Source organism: Sinohyriopsis cumingii, chromosome 9 (assembly GCF_028554795.1).
Source record: "Sinohyriopsis cumingii isolate HCF-2022 chromosome 9, ASM2855479v2, whole genome shotgun sequence".
NCBI lineage: Eukaryota > Metazoa > Mollusca > Bivalvia > Unionida > Unionidae > Sinohyriopsis > Sinohyriopsis cumingii.
Window position 1 is genome coordinate 28,923,680 of NC_142969.1, and position 22,279 is coordinate 28,945,958.

Genomic DNA, 22,279 nt, shown 5'->3' on the forward strand with positions numbered 1-22,279 from the left:
TACATGCTAAATGTGTTAATATCTATCTCTGGTCTATGAGTGAGACCTGCTACACTGCATGCTAAATCTGTTAATATCTGTTTCTGGTCTATGAGTGAGACCTGCTACACTGCATGCTAAATCTGTTAATATCTGTTTCTGGTCTATGAGTGAGACCTGCTACACTGCATGCTAAATATGTTAATATCTGTTTCTGGTCTATGAGTTGGACCTGCTACACTGCATGCTAAATCTGTTAATATCTGTTTCTGGTCTATGAGTGAGACCTGCTACACTGCATGCTAAATATGTTAATATCTGTTTCTGGTCTATGAGTGGGACCTGCTACACTGCATGCTAAATCTGTTAATATCTGTTTCTGGTCTATGAGTGAGACCTGCTACACTGCATGCTAAATCTGTTAATATCTGTTTCTGGTCTATGAGTGAGACCTGCTACACTGCATGCTAAATATGTTAATATCTGTTTCTGGTCTATGAGTGGGACCTGCTACACTGCATGCTAAATCTGTTAATATCTGTTTCTGGTCTATGAGTGGGACCTTCTACACTACATGCTAAATGTGTTAATATCCGTTTCTGGTCTATGAGTGGGACCTTCTACACTACATGCTAAATCTGTTAATATCTGTTTCTGGTCTATGAGTGGGACCTGCTACACTACATGCTAAATATGTTAATATCTGTTTCTGGTCTATAAGTGGGACCTTCTACACTACATGCTAAATATGTTAATATCTGTTTCTGGTCTATGAGTGGGACCTGCTACACTACATGCTAAATATGTTAATATCTGTTTCTGGTCTATGAGTGGGACCTTCTACACTACATGCTAAATCTGTTAATATCTGTTTCTGGTCTATGAGAGGGACCTTCTACACTACATGCTAGTTGTGTTAATATCCGTTTCTGGTCTATGAGTGTGACCTTCTACACTGGATGCTAAATCTGTTAATATCTGTTTCTGATCAGTGAAAACTGCTACACTACATGCTAAATGTGTTAATATATGTTTATAGCCTGATCTGTGGGAACTACTACACTACATACTAAATGTATTATTATTTGCTTCTGGTCAATCATTGGGAACTGCTACGCAACATGCTATATGTGTTAATATCTGTTCATAATCTGAACAATGGGGAATGACTACACTACATGTTGAGTGTGTTAAAATGGATTTAAGGTCTGATCAATGAGAAACTTTAACATTACTTTCTAAGTGTGTTATGTTCATAGCCTGATCCGAGGGGAGCTGTTACACTGATGTGCTTGTTGAATGGTTCTCATTTGGAATCGGGGGAAACAATAATTTAAGGCTCTGATGAAGACGTGCAGGATAGGAATAGCAAACCACATGCACCTGTGAAATAGTTTATTCAATAGTTTTTCAATCCAACAAAGGTTCATGGTCCGACTGTACATTTTGTTGCTTCAGTCAGTCTCAGCTTGCAGCCCCTGTTAGTATCAACACATAGTACTGAATCCATTCCATGCATTACTGGCAAAAGAAACATTATCATGCATATAGATTATAAATAGTATACCCTTCAACAAGATCATGGATACAGGCTGTCAATAAATGCATTTCATAAGTAAATAATAACAAATCAGTTCTTGATCTACTTGGTGAATTATTAGGTCCAGAATGAAACTACTACATTGCAGCTTTCATAGAACTGGTTCAGTTTGCCTTCTATATAACAACACCATCCCAGATCCCATTTTACTGCCGAGTTCTGCTTAATAACATTTTGCACCTTTTAAAGATTCAATAATAATAATAATAATAATTATAATAATAATAATAATAATAATAATAATAATAATAATATGCAGGGTCTATTATAAGACTGAAAATTGGGAGAGGGGGAAGACCCCTCCACTTTGAAACAATGGGGTAAATTTAATAAAATTGGGGTGATTTAATGAAGTATGTGTCTGTGATTTGGATTTCTAACTTAGCTTGCAAATATAACATGGCATTTGCATATATTTTGTCAATTTTTTGGTGCAATTTTGAGAAATGAATGTGAATATCACAATGTACCCATCAAACATTGACCTTGAATATTCCCACCGTCTGTCATGTTGTGGGTCAGAGTTACCCTGACCTTAACCTTTGAACCTAAAATCATCTCACTTCTTGTACTAATCAAAAGCTAATAATCTGTAACAGTCACTAAAGGTATGTTTCAAAGAAGTCAAGTTATTATGAGAAATTTATTTCTCCTTTAAGACTGAAGTAACTATGACCTTTGACCTTCAGATGCCACAACAATATGCTTCCTTGCAGCAATATTTGTATAAGATGTGTGAAGGTATATAAATCATGTAGAACTCAAATTACTGCATGGAAACCATTTTTAGTTTATCCCATTAAAAGTAACCTTCACTTTGACCTTTGGACCTCCAAATTTATTAACTTCTTTGCATTCTATAAAGCATAACACATCAGCAAACTTTAGTGATGGTATGTGAAACAAACTCAAGTTACTTCTTGGAAACCATTTTGATTTGGCTGGTCACACTGACCTGGACCATTTATTTAGAACCATAAATCATCTCTATTAAAACAATACAGAGTAAAACCCATCTGAAAAGTTTAGTCATTGCTATGTAAAGCAGAATACAATTTATTGCAGGCAAACCCTTTTGCGATGGTAAATGAACATTGACCATTGTTCCTAGACTCCAAAATCGATATGTTTCTTGGTATCTCATAGCAATGGAGCTGTAGAGTTGGAAAAGGCTTTTGAGACGGAGCTAAACTTATCCAGAAACCAAATCTTTAAGGTACTAATGAATGGATGTACATCACCAGTACATTATGCCCAACCATACAGCAGGAGTATAATAATAATAATAATAATAATAATAATAATAAAAAAATGAAATAATGTTATTTCTTTTTAAACTCAACATATATATATATATATATATATATATATATATATATATATATATATATATATATATATATATATATATAAATATAATAATAATAATAATAATAATAATAAAAAAATGAAATAATGTTATTTCTTTTTAAACTCAACATATATATATATATATATAATAATAATAATAATGAGGACTTTTTATGGCGCCTAACCTTTAGAAGCTCTAAGTGCTTTACAACATTAGACAACACCTATAACATAAAAAAAATATTAAAAATATATATATATATATATAAACTTAAATCGAGGGAGCAATTTATTATCTGCATAAAAACAGATGTATTTGTTATTTGATGGCAAAAATCATTTAGCATGTAACGATTAAGGAGATGATGTGGACCTGCTGACCACTGCCACATCTATATTCTCCTCAGTGTCACAGATTGTGCAACACCATGTTAGATCTGAACTCACATTTGCCCTAAGATTTACAAACATCATAGAGTGGCATTAGACACTAATATAATCAGCGCTGGTATAAGAGGTAAGGAGTGATGTAGGGGACTGTAGATCAGCGCTGGTGTAAAAGGGAAGGAGTGATGTAGGGGACTGTAGATCAGTGCTGGTATAAAAGGTAAGGAGTGATGTAGGGGACTGTAGATCAGTGCTGGTATAAAAGGTGATGAGTGATGTAGGGGACAGCAGATTAGTGCTGGTATAAAAGGTAAGGACTGATGTAGGGGACTGTAGATCAGTGCTGGTATAAAAGTTAATGAGTGATGTAGGGGACAGCAGATCAGTCCTGGTATAAAAGGTAAGGACTGATGTAGGGGACTGTAGATCAGTGCTGGTATAAAAGGTAATGAGTGATGTAGGGGACTGTAGATCAGTGCTGGTATAAAAGGTAAGGAGTGATGTAGGGGACTGTAGATCAGTGCTGGTATAAAAGGTAAGGAGTGATGTAGGGGACTGTAGATCAGTGCTGGTATGAAAGGTAAGGAGTGATGTAGGGGACTGTAGATCAGTGCTGGTATAAAAGGTAAGGACTGATGTAGGGGACTGTAGATCAGTGCTGGTATGAAAGGTAAGGAGTGATGTAGGGGACTGTAGATCAGTGCTGGTATAAAAGGTAATGAGTGATGTAGGGGACAGCAGATCAGTCCTGGTATAAAAGGTAATGAGTGATGTAGGGGACTGTAGATCAGTGCTGGTATAAAAGGTAAGGAGTGATGTAGGGGACTGTAGATCAGTGCTGGTATAAAAGGTAATGAGTGATGTAGGGGACTAGATCAGCGCTGGTATAAAAGGTAATGAGTGATGTAGGGGACAGCAGATCAGTCCTGGTATGAAAGGTAAGGAGTGATGTAGGGGACTGTAGATCAGTGCTGGTATAAAAGGTAATGAGTGATGTAGGGGACTAGATCAGCGCTGGTATAAAAGGTAATGAGTAATGTAGGGGACAGCAGATCAGTCCTGGTATAAAAGGTAAGGACTGATGTAGGGGACTGTAGATCAGTGCTGGTGTAAAAGGGAAGGAGTGATGTAGGGGACTGTAGATCAGTGCTGGTATAAAAGGTAATGAGTGATGTAGGGGACAGCAGATCAGTCCTGGTATAAAAGGTAAGGAGTGATGTAGGGGACTAGATCAGCGCTGGTATAAAAGGTAAGGAGTGATGTAGGGGACTAGATCAGCGCTGGTATAAAAGGTAAGGAGTGATGTAGGGGACTGCAGATTAGTGCTGGTATAAAAGGTAAGGACTGATGTAGGGGACTGTAGATCAGTGCTGGTATAAAAGGTAATGAGTGATGTAGGGGACAGCAGATCAGTCCTGGTATAAAAGGTAAGGACTGATGTAGGGGACTGTAGATCAGTGCTGGTATAAAAGGTAATGAGTGATGTAGGGGACAGCAGATCAGTCCTGGTATAAAAGGTAAGGAGTGATGTAGGGGACTAGATCAGCGCTGGTATAAAAGGTAAGGAGTGATGTAGGGGACTGCAGATTAGTGCTGGTATAAAAGGTAAGGAGTGATGTAGGGGACTCAGTAGGTCAGCGCTGGCATAAAATGTAAGGAGTGATGTAGGGGACTGTAGATCAGCGCTGGTATAAAAGGTAAGGAGTGATGTAGGGGACTGCACACAAGGCCAATAGTCACAAAAGAGTGATTGTAATGGAAGAGATAGTATTTTTTAAACATTATATCAAACAAAACAGTATTCTGAAATCACTGGTATGCTTGACAATGGGGTTATCAATACACAGCATCCAACAAATAGGGATACACAGTGGTAATGCAACCAGTCTGTGAAGATTAATCTCTAACATGCAAACAGTCCATGAAGATTAATCTCTAATATGCAACCAGTCCATGAAAAAAATCTCTTACCTATTGGTGCTCTCTCTCTATATGTACACTGGTTTTACTGTACATTTTGAAATGGGACAAACAGCTATAATAATCATATTGTATAAAAGATAGGTGTGGTCAGGAACACAGGGAGTTTTGATCAAACTTACAACTGTATAAAATGATTGCTGTGACATTTGAGTCTTACACTCCTAATCCATCCTGATAGGTTGTTGTTGTTGTTGTTGTAGGGTTTAAAGCCATTTTTCAGCATGCGATAGGCTATACATGGCGGCCAGTACTAATGGTGGAGGAAGAAACCGGGAAATCCTCGGAAAGAACCACCGACCCTCGAGAAGCTACTGGCTAGCTTTCTCACATATCCACATTGGCCGAATCCGAGACTCAAACCCACACAGACAGAGGTGAGATAGCAGTGATCCGTAACGGAGAGCACTTTAGACTGCTCGGCCACTCGGGGCCCCTCCTGATAGGTAGTACTCCACTTCACATTACTTATCTAACAAGCATATGGAAAAATTGGTTGGGTTTATATCTACTTTTAGAATTAATGAATCTTGAATTAACACTATTTATTATTAAGTGTAAAATAGACGTGGATCTAATTACTCACCTGACACTGGAAACTGGTCAGCTCATACCTTGGAGTTCTCCAAGGCTGGTCCCACACGATCACTTCACATATTTGCTGTAACAAGAAAAACACAAAATTATATCTCCATGATAAAATGTTTTTATGTTTTCAATGTTCAGATTCTGACCTTCATGCTTTTGGATGTCATCAATTTTGATGGCATTCATGGTTATTGTAAATAATGCATCCCAAGACAAAGCAAGCATTATAAGCATTCTGTAGAAACAATTAGAACCCCAAAAATTCATGAAATCAAAAAGGAGGATATCTGGTACAATTTTTTTTGCAGAACACAAACGACGAACAAACATGAAAATATACAATTTAACATTTTAACACACAAGTCAAGTATCAGTAACACAGACTACAGGCTGATAACCTGCCTCTGATCACATGACTCATTTAACAAAGTCATGCATATCAAATGGGCAGAAATTGTGAATGATGAATCCTACTTACAAGTGAGTCCTGTAATACAGCCACATGTATGAAGTGGGCAGTAATTGTGAGTGAATCCTATCTTATAGTATTGATCTTATGTACCTTTAACCTTATGCATTTCTACAGGTTGGGATACTTCATAAATGCCATAACATGCCTTGTCACAACACTACTTTGGACTCCCAAACACACAACAGGGTCATGTTAGGATAAAAATGATTTTCTGGAAATCTTAGCCCCAAGTTTTAACAGCAAACAACCCTATATTTCTTGACCACCTCCACATATGCCTGGAATCTGTAGTGTTTATGAGCAGTAAACAGTCGTGTGCAGAACTCAGCTAAACCTAGCCTCGTTGCATACAGTTGATGTACAGGCAATTGAAAGGTAATGTGGTCAGAAATAACCACCTTGCATAAAATAGGCAACAGCTAGGTGACGTGACGTGTCAAATTCTTCTGTGGGAGATTAAAAGCATAGGTAAAGTATACAAATTAGAACAACCCGATTCATCTAAAGTAAACTACTTCAAAGACGTGCTGAAGAACAGATATTAGACATCCCTGCATAGAATAAGAATATTGCAGACAACTTTGATAAATACTGAGATAAGTGGCAACATTTCATTTAAGTCAGCCGATTATTCCATATAACTAGGCAACGCAAAGCATGACTATATTCAATTGTCGGAATTGTGTTCAAGTGTGATTCATATTTGAAGAGAGTTATTCAGTAAGCAATACGCTAACAGCAAAACACAGCAAAAATCAAGTTCGAAACTCCAGGTTGATGGAGTTTTACTTTGTCAAGCACAGCAGTAAGGGGCATGAGGACATTTAATTCTTTGCATATACCGTAAGCATCATAATGACAAGAGTCACTCTGAAGTCTAAAATGTCCATGAAATAGGAGTATAGCCTACATATAACATATGCGATGCACCAAGCTGAACAATCACATTATTTGTCTTATTATTATTTGTTATTAATCTTGTTAAAATACTAAATATTAATTGATCCATGCATATCAGGATTGTTTAAGCTGTGAAATAGATTGATTGAAAGACAATAAAAAGCACACACTAATGTTTTCACAATTTCAGATTTGTATTGATAAAGCGTAAACACCCAAGTGACAAGCATATATCAAGCGACAAGCATGCATCATGGCCAAACTGCATCAGATAACATTCTGACAATGACATCATTCTAGTCGTCATGACCAACATGGTTTCAACCAGTAATCATTCAAGAGAATCCAGCAGGGAGGCGTGGACACCAGTACCATCTAGTGTCTAGTGAGTGCAAGGATGAACTCTGATAACTTGAATTACTTACAAACTCCCTAATGAAAGCAGTCAAATTATGGATAATGTTTTGCCATCCAATGGATGATATAGACAGAAATTTGATGTATATTTTCACTTAAAGTCAGCATGGTTGTGATTATGTGAGTGACTGCACATGTCTAGGTGTATGACATTGAAATTTGACAATGCTAAGTCTACCAACTGTTTCTTTCTTTGTAAGTGTATTACATGCTTTCAAAAAAAAGTGGCGAAATATTTTTTTATGTTCAGATTTGCATTTATAATCATTTTCTGTAGGCTTCTGTGAAATGATAGGTCATTCTCAACTGGATGACATTGTTTATTTTTGGTTATGCGCCTTGAGAACCTTGCGACCTCAAAGCAGACATTTTGTGTCTAACCCCACCCCCAAACACACTGTCTGGGAGTAAGCTCTGTATGTATGCACCATTTAGCAAACTAATTTGATCCAGCATGTATAATACAGTTTGCAAAGATATGTATCCTTGATGTGGATCCAATGTGTTATTCTACTTAATATTAATTTAGCGGGAATAATCATGAGTTGGTTCAATGCTGAAATGTTTACAGATAAGGCACATGGTAGCTTTGTTTAATCTCGCTCAGCACTTCTGCATTTACCTACACGTAGGAAATCATGCACTGAGCACTATGCATACGGGAAGCTATCACAGCATTGCCAAATGTTGCCCCATGGCATAATTGCTGATTTAGTCTAATCCTACATTATTTACTGACCGGGAAGTAACCATGCTTTGACCCAATGCTACAGCATTTACCCACAGGGCAGTTATGAAGTGTTGACCAAATATTGTATCATGTAATTGTAGGTCAGTAAACATATATGGCCTATTACTGCCCATCAAAGTGTAAGGCAGAAATCATATACTGGCCTGTCAAAGATGTACCATCTACTACAATGCATTAACCATTAGTTGGCCCAGTAATGTATCATTTACCACAAGGTAAAACCACTAGTTGGCCCAGTACTGCACTATTTACAACAATGTATTATCCATGAGTTGGCCGAGTGGTGTACCATACAGCAAAAGGCAGTAAAGCTGAGTTGAACTAAAGCTGCATCAATGAGAATAAGCTATTGAGTTTGAGTTGGTCTAATAAGCTACACCAGTTATGAGAAGGTATTGACCCTCAGTTACTGAGTTGGTCTAATAAGCTACACCAATGAGGATAAGCTATTGAGTTTGAGTTGGTCTAATAAGCTACACCAGTTATGAGAAGGTACTGACCCTCAGTTACTGAGTTGGTCTAATAAGCTACACCAATGAGGATAAGCTATTGAGTTTGAGTTGGTCTAATAAGCTACATCAGTTATGAGAAGGTATTGACCCTCAGTTACTGAGTTGGTCTTAAGCTACACCGTTTTACTTGAATGTATTGGCCATGAGTTGGCCCGATGTTATATACATACTGTAATCATGCGTTTGCCATGAGCTGCAATATTGAGTCACATGTTAGTAACAAAATGTTGACCGTATGCATTATCTTTTACCTTGCGTTGATCTACAGGGCAGTTCAGAAGAGTGAGTCCTGTTGTGCCATCGTTTCTGCAGGAGGATGACACTCCAACACTCAATACAAGCTTATAGTTTATTCCAGCCACAACCTGTTGAGTATAAATAACATATTAATTACACAGCTTATGACTCATTCAAATAAAAACAACTTCTATAAATATTTGCACAAATGCAATCTATAGTAAAACACATTTGCTTAACCTTGACCACAAGCATCAAGAACCCTAAGTCTGCGGTTTCCTCTCTTGCCACAAGAAAAGCCTTATGTGCACTTAGTGAAAATATAAAACATATCACAGAAGTTGTAATTGCTATCCTAAGATAATGTAAGATTATTCTCAGGTTTGTTTTAATTTTAATGACTATAGGTTACTCTTGGCCCCAAAGGTAATATATTTGCCTTGGCAAATGGTGCAGAATTTAGTTTGAATATAAATTAATTTAAAGATGTTGTCATCAGCAGTATCAATATGATTATCTTTGTCTCGCTTGTTTGTAAAACAGTGTTCTTGAACCAATGATGGTGAGGTAATTTTGATTGCATGCCATGTTTTATCTGGTTGCTGTAGAATCTAAATTGCTCATGGGAACCCTGTGAAAGGTAAGCCACGGCAGGACTATGGCTGCCACAGAAGGCACACAATTGCCATGGTAAGCAAACCATCAAAAACACAGTTTGGTAAAGGTTGTCCTGAGTAACAATCCTACTAAATTTCAAAAAATGGCTCAGTAGTTTTAAAGAAAGCATCAAGAAAATATTGACATGATTATCACAAGGCTGCTTGAAAGACCACCCAAACTTTCCTGAGAAACATTTGTACAACAATATGTTTGAAAGTGGCTTAGTATTATTGTTGAATACACATTTTCTACTTGTAAACACTGATCCCAATAACACTTCAAAATATTTATGGACGCAAAGGAATCCACAAAAATCAACTGGAAGAAAATGTTCTGCAAATGTTTTGAACAAGTTTAATCAGAATTGACTTGGTAGACAGCTAAACTGACAGTTCACACAAAGATCGATATATCTGCTCATAGCTTAGCTGACACAACCACAAAGTGTGCATATACTCAGTATAAAATTATTATTTATAAGACACATCGTATTACCGGTAATTTACTGTTTGTATTGAAGAAAATATATCTTACATGCATGAACTTAACGTAGTAAGAGCATTTAATATCTAAAGTGCAAAAACTGGAAAAAGTTACTTCTTCCATCAAATAAAATGAAAACAATCATGGAAGAAACATCAAGGAAGAAATCGGGGAGAAGTCAAATTAAATCCAATTTATTTTCATTTGCAAATATCCATGTGTTGATTCAGTACACAATACATAGTTTTACATTTTAAAATGAAGGCAATGTTCTACATGGTGATTAACTCTTTATCATGCATGATTGACCCAAATTTTCAATTAAAATGTTATTGACAAATAAAACAACTGTTGAGCAAAATATTGTTCGATAAAAGATCTGTTCATGACACCAATTATAAAATCTCGGGTGTTAACACCAACTTATACATCAATCTTATTAAGAAATCTACAACAGGCTGAAAATATTTGTTATCAAGAACTGTTAAAACATGTTTAAAGAAATATTTTATTCACTCCTTTATTTCCTTAATTGTTTGTTTGCCTGATACCCGGCACTTTCATACGAGTATGAATTTTCCAGAACCTATTATGATTCCGAATAACATTTCAAGTTGTTTTAAAAGGGAGTAACGCTATAGCTGGTTGAGCATTGTGTGAGCAGCATGTAACATGTTTAAAAGATTATCTAAAATACACCATAATCGGAGAGTCACTAAGTGGTATTAACAAGCCAGAAAAATTTAGAAGAATTTGTTTCTGTTATTCATCCAATATGACTGCAATAAACATGACGGACTCAAGATTTGTAAATGAGGAATCCAAGAAGCTGTACCTGCTGTTGGGCGCTGACCACTTTAATCAGCATGTTTCTGAACAAGGAGTTGGACTGCTTATTCATCGCATCAACAGCAAAGGCTGCTGCTGCCTGTACTTCAGGTAAGTTACAATCAACATGGACGTATCCTCCAACAATTTGTTGCTGTACGGCACGACAATTTGGGGTGCCGCTAAGACCAATATATTGCAGCCAAGACTGTTCCAGTACTTCCACATCACATAGTGTCTGCAAAGGAAATAAATCTATGCTGTAGGCAACACAAATATAAACTGCAAAACCCCGTCACCATTGTAGATTGTCACCCATATAACATGCATTAATACTTCTCAATGCAAATTCTATGGTGACGATTTTGAATTTCATATCGCTCTAACTCATACATGGAATTAGGATTTTTTAAGGATTTGCTGCCATGCAGATGCGAATTTAAATGCACAAATAGAGTTAGTTTCTGACGATGCTATTGTTACACTTTAAATTGACTTTCGTTTTTTATCTGTACAAAAGTCAAATAGCCGGTGCACTTTGAGCTTACCACATGCAAACAGACCCTCATATATGAAAAATTGCAATTTGTCATTTTCCTGACAAAATCATAAGTAAGCCATGATGTGTCGTTTTTTCATTCTGAAATTGTTGAAAGACATTGGTAAATTAATGCTCAACCCCCTCCCCCGTTAGGAATCCATTTGTAGGTCCCTCATCTTAATAAATTTTCCACTGCTACGTTGTATGGAAAGCTATAAACTTCGCTTAGAAAGCGAGGCATGTAATCCATCAATGACAAACAACACTATAATTAGCCATTACCGATGCATAAATTATTGGACAACTATTTAAATATACAGAGTTTTACCTATGAAATTGCTTTTAAGCTATTAAGCTAAGCTGGGAATGTAGTCATTGAAAAAAGCATCCAAGAAATATGTTTATGAAATCAACTGTTCAAGGCAGAAAGGAAGACATTCGCAGAGAAATTAGACACCATTTGACATCGAGAGGAAAACATTAATATATGTAAAATGGAATCTAAACAAGACTGAACCAAATCAGAGACAAATGTTGTTCCAACCAAGCATACTTTTATTTTGGTACTTAGAAATGGTTTAACTTAGAATCAGGAAAATAATCATTGAAACAAGTGACATGGAATCGAAACTGGAGTGAACAAAATCATATTTTTTAAACAGTGTAAGGCATAATCTAATTTTGTACAAAGTACTGACTTACATTGCTTGTAATGAAATAAAGTAGTTTTAGCAAATGAGGTCACAGTCACTTGTTTTCAGAAGCACATAATGTTGAAATGTAAATCAACACTGAAAATTAGTGCATTTAAAGTATTTTGTATGCCTCTTTGTTTATTTAGAGTATATAAATTTTGACCTGTGTCAAATTAATTTATGACTATTTTGTGATTAAGTAGAATTATGAGAGCAGGGCAAGTATATTTTTTAAAATCAAATGCCTAGGCCTATATCAGAAAAAGATTTTCTGTGAACATTGTTCTTTGTCCATGGTTCGAATTGCTAAAAACACACACATCCTTTTCAACCTTAGTTTGACATGCATGTTAAAAAGTCGGTTGAAAAATTACTTTCAAGTTGCAGAATTTATATTTTTAAGCACGACGGTGTCATACAATTGATATAATTATTGCTAAAAGCATTTAAAATACATCAAATGAATAATTTAATGTAATTAAACACCTACAATAACAAACTACAAAACTTCTAACAGACGTGTAGGTGGTGGGTGGGGGAGGTAAATTATGAGGTCCAATCATAAAGAGTATCACTGTTTGACCATGCACAGATTTACCTTTTCAAACCAAGCAGAGGAGAGAAGGTATCGATAGCTAATGCTCACTCACTGTCCAAAATATGTCACAATATAAGACTTATTAGACCTATATTTGCTGTTTCACCATGACATACCACGTAACAGAATTATTTAATTTTTCTCAAATACCCTCATCACATCCCAGATGAAACAGGATAAATTAATAACGGTCGTAAATCCAAAGTTACTACTAAACGTTTCGTCCACAACCAGACGCGTTAGCACATTAATTGAACGAATACGATACATTCACAAACAGCCTTATTTTTTTCTTTTCAAAAATTAACATAATTTAGGGGCGTAAAAGTACACTTACCCGGCGCTCTGGATAAGTGATAACTTTGTTAGAAGAAGTTCAGGTTTGCCAAGTACATGCCCGCGAGCGAGTGAAAAATTTGAGAGGGGCTGAGTGAACGAGAAAAAGAGGTCGTGCTCATTTTGTAATGCTTTATATTCAATGTTTTATACTCTGCGGCCTGACCCCTCTACATATATCAGCATCTTTATTTATCGCTTTTCTGTAATGCATTCTTTTGTTACTTAACTATCCGGGTTTCTTTAACTTTCGATCCTATATTTCATAATACACTATTATATTCTGTATATTTGAAGTCAATGTCAATCTCGCAATATCTTGCGCAGAAAAATAATGCTATTTGTTGCAAACATATCTTGTTCAACACTATGGGATTAGGCACGAGCTGACTGACTCTGCGTCCTTTCCCAAAAAGATGCAACTATGATTAACAGATGACATTCATTTTAGAACAATAGTTGCACAACCATATAACATGGTAAAACGTTTCGTATATTAATAGACGGGAAAGATGTATAAATATACGAGAATAAGCGTAAATGTATGTAGTTATAAATAATGAGAGAGAGAGAGAGAGAAAGAGAGAGAGAGAGAGAGAGAGAGAGAGAGAAAGGATAATGCACTTGTTACAGTCACATTTGTCGATTTCGTTTATTTACAAACTTGGTACTTAAACATAGAATATAATTCAAAATATTGAAAACTTTCAATTTCGTGGATATATATCTAAACATTTAGGAGCATAGGACTATTTGTTTATTTTAATACTTAAACTTTCAATACTAAATTCAGAGTAACACAATGTGTGTGTTTAAAAGATAGAGCGAAAAGTCTTTTGGGTATTAAATAAGGGGCAATAGGGAAAAACAAAAAAACGTTGCTCAGCAACTGCATTGTCACATCAGTAAGCACACGTGGGAGAGTTAACTAAATCCACCCTGTAAAGATCGGATTTGATGGGACTACATGAGTGTCTAAGTCTAGTATATGGGATATTAAGATGACCTTTGACAACAGCATAATACCATGCTGGCCTGTTACTGAATTTAGATCAAACCTTTTCAAAGACAGAAGATTAGGAGCCTTTGTATATCTCAGGGATATATTTCCAAAGGCCAGTCGAACATGGGAGAAGGAAGTCTGAAAAGAAATAAGAAATCAAAAGAAGCCAAACTGAACCTTGGTAAAGATGGGTGAAAAGAACCACCGACCCACGAGAAGCTACAGGCAAGCTTTCTCACGTACCAACGTTGGCCGAACCCGAGACTCGAACCCACGAGAAGCTACAGGCAAGCTTTCTCACGTACCAACGTTGGCAGAACCCGAGACTCGAACCCACGAGAAGCTACAGGCAAGCTTTCTCACGTACCAACGTTGGCCGAACCCGAGACTCGAACCCACGCAGACCGAAGTGAGATGGCAGTGATCCGTAACGGCCACTCGGGACCCCAAATAGAGTGATAGCAGACGGTCTAATAAAGCAGAGGAGCGTGTAAGCATAATTACAATTCAACCGGATGGAAGGTTCAAGGACAGCGTGTTCATGTAAAATCACTGAAGCAAGGCGCCCGGGCCCTATAAATACCTTGGAATAGAAATTTCAACTTTATATAACCAGTAATAAAAAAATAATACATATACAAAGCGTTTCCTATAGGTAGAGGGGCTTGCACTTGTATAAAAAATAATTGTAGCCCGAATTTATCGTGAACTCGCATAAGCTACTAGTGCAAGTAACTAAGTGCTGTTAAATGTGAGGAGATGAACAAATATCAGAACATTTTTGTAAAACCAGAACTTCGTCGGCATTATGGAGAGAAAAGTTAAAAATATAGATAAATCTCCTTCAACTTGTAATGTTACATCTTCCAAAGCTGAATCTGGCATTTGCAAGGTCTCTCCTGGTGAGAGGGTGCTTCTGAGCACCAGCAGAAGTAGTAAAAGAGATTCAAGGGATTTTCCGCCAAGTCCCTATGCCAAGGGGATATTATTCTGCCCGGCCACTAATTAGGTGGGCAGATAGCTTAATTTACACTGAAGTGTTATCTGTGGACGGAGATGCATCCCCTAATCTCGGAGAGACCATCTCTGGTATGCATGGAATGAAAGACAGCTTCTAGCTTACCAGTCTGGAGAACAGACTCCGTATATGAGAAGCGGCTTCAGAAGAGAAACAATTTCGCTCATGCAAATCCAATGTAAGTAATGAAACTGCGAAAGTGTGTCCCAATGAAGCAGTCGAACAACCCGAGAAGGTAACCTGTTGCACCACGGATATAGGTCACACCAGATCGAGTTGCGCATTTTAGGATGAAAGATCTTTGAAATAAAGGCTGGAGAAGTGGACACTAATATCCATCCCACACCAATGATAATAACAGGACAGTTTCGCTCAAATGCTTTCCTTGTAGCGACTGTCATAACTTATTGAGCTGATATGCGAGGCAAATTCGTTTGGCCTGGGGTTATTTTAATTCACGTGGAACGAATAACCTACTTTATACAGGATGAGAGGGTCTGTAATGACATGTCTTCCTTTCACCCTTTGAATGATAAGAGGGAGCATGATTCCTTTCGACGCAACGGCTTGGTCCTTCTTAAGTGCCACTTCAAAGCTATCACTAGGTCATGTAGACGACATTGCGATGAAGTCTCCAGAGTAGACACTAATTAATTACAAAAGTGTCCCTCATGAACGGGAGTCTGTTATTGGCGACAAATGATCGGGCACTCGTGAACGATGCTGACCTAATTTGCCAGAACTGCATGTAGTTTGGGTCATATATAGAGCATGCATTTCGCTAATCCTGCCTGACGCTCTTCAATGAAGAGAGGTAGGGAGGTTTTATATGAGAGGTAGGAGGTTTTATATGAGAGGAGGGATGTTTTATATGAGAGGAGGGATGTTTTATATGAGAGGAGGGAGGTTTTATATGAGAGGTGAACCAACGAAGCTCATGAGAGCAATCCCAGTGGCGTCTTGTCCATCCAGGTTAATACCCATGATAGATTCCATTCTGGACAAAGATCCAATGTCATTGTACCTTTGCAATAAGAGATGCACAGAAAATCTATTATCTTTGTTTTGTCCGATAACCTGTATTCTCTGATGACTCAGTGTGTCAGTGATCGTGGAACAGTAGCCTTAAATTGTGATTACTGACAAATGTTTCTCGTCAAATAGCCATAGCATGAAGTTAGCTTCTGAGGCATCGATGCCTTTTAGTGGCATCAGATTTACTTGTCCACACCAATGTCTGAAGATGTTCCATTTGCCTTGTACGCCTTTAAAGTGGAGGGCTCGCATCTTGTGTGTGTTTGTGTGCGTGTGTGTGATCTTGAATTTTAGCTTAGCTTTCACAGTTTTAGTTATATCGCTACAATGTATGCAGTGTGGCAGCTTATTGTGATGTCTAACACTGGGGCATCATGCCGCAGACATGTGGCATCATGTCTCACCCAGTCACATTATCCTGACACCAGGATGACCAGCACCAACTTCTTAATACTGCATGCTAAGCGAGGCAGCTGTAAGTACACTTTTAATAAGATTTTGGTATGATTCAATTGGGGCTCGAACCTGAAACCTCCCAAATCCGAAGCTGACACTCTAACCACTTAGGTCACGCGCATCTTGCAAGTCCACACGGAATACAGAGTTTCCGAATTGGACGGCATTTAGAACCCATCGTGGTGTTCCATACTGAACCATATGGGCACAGATTAGTTCTTTTCAGTGCACTTAGGTCGGTGACCCAACGAAGAGTAACTCGTTTATAGCCGAGATAATCCCGAGCTAAAGATGAAGTGCACTGAAAGTGATACGGTGACCCTTGTAAAACCATTTGTCATTTTTCGTATGTTGTCAGTGTGGCAGTTTATAGTGACGTCTAGCAATGGGGCATAATACTGCAGACATATAGCATCATTTTCACCTAGTCACATTACACTGACACCAGGCCGACCAGTCCTAACATTAACCTCTTAATGTTGAGAAGCTAGCGAGGCAGCTGTTAGTACCATTTTTATAGTCTCTGGTATGACTCGGCCAGGGATAGAACCCGCGACCTCCAGCATCCGAGGCGGATGGTCTCACCACTAGGTCACCTGAGCGGTACCTCTAAAAGGACGGACGTGGCCTGAAGAAATAGCGTATTGGAGCGTCGCTATTATTACTTACGAAATGGACATCGAAATATTACTTGGAATAAATATTATGCAGGAAAGGTCAACTAACTATCTATACTAGTAAAGTACATAGATGAAAATCTCTAAAGATGGTTTCTGATCAAATTTGACCTAAAATCCGGAGAAAACCTCGCCATGCAATTTCTGGAGAAAGACAGCAATAATTTGGAATTCCAAACTGTCTAGCGCAATTTCTCCGGTAAAGGCTTATTGCAAATTATAAGTTAACAGAGCTACGATATTCAAAATTACCACAATAGGTAGGATTGTATTAGTTCACGTGCATTGACAACTTTTCAAACATAAAATTTGATCTGCAAATAGTATGCACATAGTACCGAAAGGACCGTTCAGTAACTTCAAAGCCGCGTTAAATATTTGTGTCTAAAATGCACACTGATGTCTGCGGACAAGTTGTTGTTGTTGTTGTTGTAGGGTGTAACGCCATTTTTCAGCACAGGATAGGCTATATATGGCGGCCAGTATAAATGGTGGAGGAAGAACGCGGGAAACCCCCAGAAAGAACCACCGACCCACGAGAAGCTACTGGCAAGTTTTCTCACATGCCCACATTGGCCGAGTCTGCGGACATGAGCGTTGCATCAAATTTTACATTTTAAAGAATAAGGGAGATCATCCCCCAAGCACACAATAAGTAAGGTTGAGGGCTGATTTACCAGGCTAATGTCATTTCAGCTAAATGCGTCTTTGAAAGCGTTTTGGTTCAGTTAGGAAAGACAACTCCCAACATTAATGTCTAAAGTGCCCCGGGCAGTGATTTGCTACGTTATCTGGATGATCAACAGGTTCAATGCAGAAGGTGAAATTCATGTCAGGAAAAATAAACTATTGATTACAAGAATTAAATTTATTTATGCATTCATTTTACTTGGAGAAGTAATGAAGTATTGCCAAATAAATAAAAACAACCATTTTAATATTACGTTTGTATATTATTACAACATGGTATGACTGATGGATAGTGAGAATGAGAGCCAACTGTCCCCCCCTCCCCCGCCGTTACAGTGAGGATATAGTAACATACTTACAACACGATTATTAGCACTTGTGAACTTCAAGGTCATCCTGTAAAGCACTCCTGCCACAACCTGTAACAACATTACCATATTGACAATATCAAGATTAATAAGGAAATCTGTCTAATTACATAAATAAAAATGTACTTTATCTCTTGGTATGCATTTTCTCCCAATTTATTTATGTTTCCACCAAGGTGATGAAAAAAAAATAAAGGTTTCAGTATACGAGGAATGAAGAAAGTAAAGGGTATTTAAAAAGATTTATTCTTTTTGCACATGGAAGATAAACTATTTACATTTATATGGAACACAGTTATGTACCATAAATTGCCAAAAGATCACTAGAAATTACAGTTATATAAATCAAAGCAAATTTAATCTATCTAGGCATAATACAATTCAATTCATGGTAAATAAGAGCATACTAATAATGTTAATTATGCCCTAAATACAGTAACACATCATGGGAAAATTCTGCATAGTGGGAGTCAAAATGTCTGACTTTGTCTGTGTTTTATATTCCTTATATCTGGTCAGTCAAAGTTTGGATCTAAAAACTGGAAGCAAGCATTATTTTTAAATCATTTATTATAGAAATATAGAGTCACAGAAATCATTGCAATATGTTCCATCACCTCACCGTACCTCATAACCTAACGGATTGATCTACCGGGCATTTCAAGCCAGAGCCGTTTCGCCTAGGCTGTTTCGTATTCAGTAAATTCAGAGCACCTCATACATACTTAGTTTCAGAATACATATAGACGGTCATTCTGGATTCCTAAGTCAGAAATTAAGGTATTTGTAAATAATTATGAAGGATTACCAACGTATACTAAACAAAACGGAAAGAGCTATCCCTTGATTATAAAGATACCACTAACATAATTTTTAATAATTACGAATAAAAAGCATTATTATACATGTTAGAGGATTTTAATTCGTACCCAATGGAGATTCGTACCCGATTCCACGGGTAAATGGCACCCATTGCCTTGCCTGCCCTTGGATACTACAGGAGAATGATTGATAATACTAACATAACATTTATAAATACGAATAGATAGAATCATCGAGATGGTATGGGAGTCGGTGCTTACAGGCAAGGTAATGGGTACCGATTATCCGCGGACCCGGGTTCGAATCCAAGTAGTATACGAATTAAAATTCTCTAACCTATATGATAATGCTATTTATTCTTATTTGTAAAAATTAGTTTGGTATTATCAAATATTTTCCTGTAGAATTGAGAGAAAGCTCTTTACGTTCTGTTTGGAATCGCTCCGGTGGCCTAGTGATTAGACCGTATGCGGGAGGTCGTGGGTTCGATCCCAGGCCGAGTCATATCAAAGACTTACAAAAAAATGGTTCTAACAGCTGCATCGCTTGGTGCCCAGCATTGAGAGGTTAGTGTTAGGACTGGTCGGCCAGGTGTCAGGATAATGTGACTTGGTGGGACATGATGCTACATGTTTGCGGCATGATGCCCCAGTGCTATAAACTACCACACTGCAGACATCGTAGCGATATGACTGAAACATCGTTAAATCTAAGTTAAAAATCCAAATCACACACACACACACACACACACACACACACACATTCTGTTTCGTGTACTTTTGTAATCCTCTATAATTATTGCTATATACCTTATTTTGGTTTTAGGAATCCGGAATTAATGTTTTCCGATGAGAATTAATTACTCGGTCAACATGTGGGTACGCACGTATTCCTATACCACCGACAATGTAGTATCATTTGCTCGTGATGGATGCGTGGTCGTGATGGCATAGGTTTATATGCTTACAGGCAAGGCAATGGTTGCTTATTATGCGCGGATTCGGATTTCCGTAAAGTGCAAATTAAATTTATATAACCTGCATGAAAGTGCTATTAATTCATATTTATAAAAATGTTGTTAGTACTATCAAGCGTTCACGTTTAGAATCCAGGGGATATCATTTCTATCATGTTTCGTGTATATTTGCAACTTTCTAAAATTATTTTCATATACCTTGATCAGTGGTATTAATCCGGAATGAATATTTACCGACGAGAATTAATTCTGCGGTCAACATGTGGGTTCGTCTACTGCTACGCACGGATGCCTATGCCACCGACAACGTAACATAATTTCCTGGTGATGTATAACATGGTAGAAATGATATAGGAGTCGAGGCTTCACAAATTTTATTGTCTTTTTTAAATGCACTTTCAGTTAAACATCCATATTTACACACATACACAAATCTCTTTCCATTTGTCAGCTGTATGTGGAAAATAAGGTCTTCTGTTTTCTATCCTATTTGAACCATGTGAAGTATGATATAATAAAGAAAACCAATGGGACAGACATGCTTATTTTAATTTACTAGTGATTCTTGTTTTGCAAAGAAAGTAAGATCTTTTAAAAGCTATGTTTCAGTTAGCAAATTTACATAAACTTTCACAACCGTGTAACTTTTTTCATCTACACTGAAATCCGACCAAAATATATATTGTGTAGCTAACTTTGAGTATGGCATTTTTGTTCTCGATTTGAATGAAACTGATGTTGATATCTAGTATTTTCTAATTTTCCTACTAAACTGGCAAATAAGATAACCAGACTTACATTATTACGTATGATTTGTCTACAAAACTAGGCCATTATTTCGTGACGATAGAGGCTTATGTCCTTTTTAAATGCAATTTTGAACTGCTCAACATACGTGGGAAATAATGAGAAATATATTGTAAACAACTATAAATATCACATTTACATCTACGTAGAAGCTATATATACTTCACATGGCTGGAATCAGCTCGTGCGTGTGTGTGTGTGTGTGTGTGCGTGTGTGTGTGTGAATGGGATTTTTAACGTAGCTTTAACAATTTTTCAGTCAGATTGCTACGATGTCTGAAGTGTAGCAGTTTATAGTGATGTCTAGCGCTGGGGCATCATACCGCAGACACGTAACATGATGTCCCACCCAGTCACATTACCCTGACACCAGGCCGACCAGTCCAAACACTAACCTCTTAATACTGACCGCCAAGCGAGGCAGCTGTTAGTACCATTTTTGTAAGTCTTTGGTATGACTCTGCCGGGGTTCGAATCCACGACTGGAATCAGCCCGTAATATTGTCTGCATAAACCTTGTCTGAATCAGCCATGATCCTAATCGACCTGAACCCATTCAGCCTTGCAGCCTTTAATTTAACTTTAAGGTAACTTTCGAAGCTACTTTTACCTGGGTTGATGCAGCAACGACTTTGTAGCTTGGTCCATACTGCGCCGACAGTGAAATTGGGTTCTGGTTGTCTGTGTAGGTGGCCGCTACTCGGGCAGGCTTTTGAAACATCGGATCTTTGGGGTCCCCCTGCACCACACCACCAGGTATAGCCTGACACGACACTAATCCAATCGTAACGGCCAAAAGAAACAATTTCATCTTTGAAAGTCTTGTCCCGAACTTGAGGAAGTTTTGTTTAGATCTTGTGACTCAGTTGTTTATATCCTTTAAGCGGCATTTGGAATACTTTGGTTTATTGTTAGTGTGTCACGTAAACGGGCAACCAAAACGTGCCAATGACAGGGAGATGATCGTTGGAAATATCCGGTTTCACCACGTGGAGAGAGGTCATCATTATCATGCTAAACGGTACCTGCTGCACATGCCGTGGCGGGAGAGATCGTGTGGGCGGAGACTAATGTAGAAATGTTATATGCAGAAACACACAACAAAACTAGTTG

At 37.6% G+C, this 22,279-nt stretch overlaps 1 protein-coding gene across 1 annotated transcript; it reads right to left on the reverse strand.

Moving 5' to 3' along the window:
• Positions 1-1,359: 1,359 nt before the first annotated feature.
• LOC149791462 (uncharacterized) lies at positions 1,360-22,120 on the reverse strand. Its single transcript, XM_089970004.1, has 6 exons — positions 21,777-22,120; positions 18,553-18,612; positions 11,152-11,382; positions 9,188-9,301; positions 5,883-5,957; positions 1,360-1,500 (listed from the first exon to the last, which is right to left on the reverse strand). Exons 1-6 carry the CDS (start codon positions 21,975-21,977, stop codon positions 1,498-1,500), a joined length of 684 nt encoding a protein of 227 aa, XP_089826130.1. The 5' UTR covers positions 21,978-22,120; the 3' UTR covers positions 1,360-1,497.
• Between the last annotated feature and the right edge of the window lie 159 nt (positions 22,121-22,279).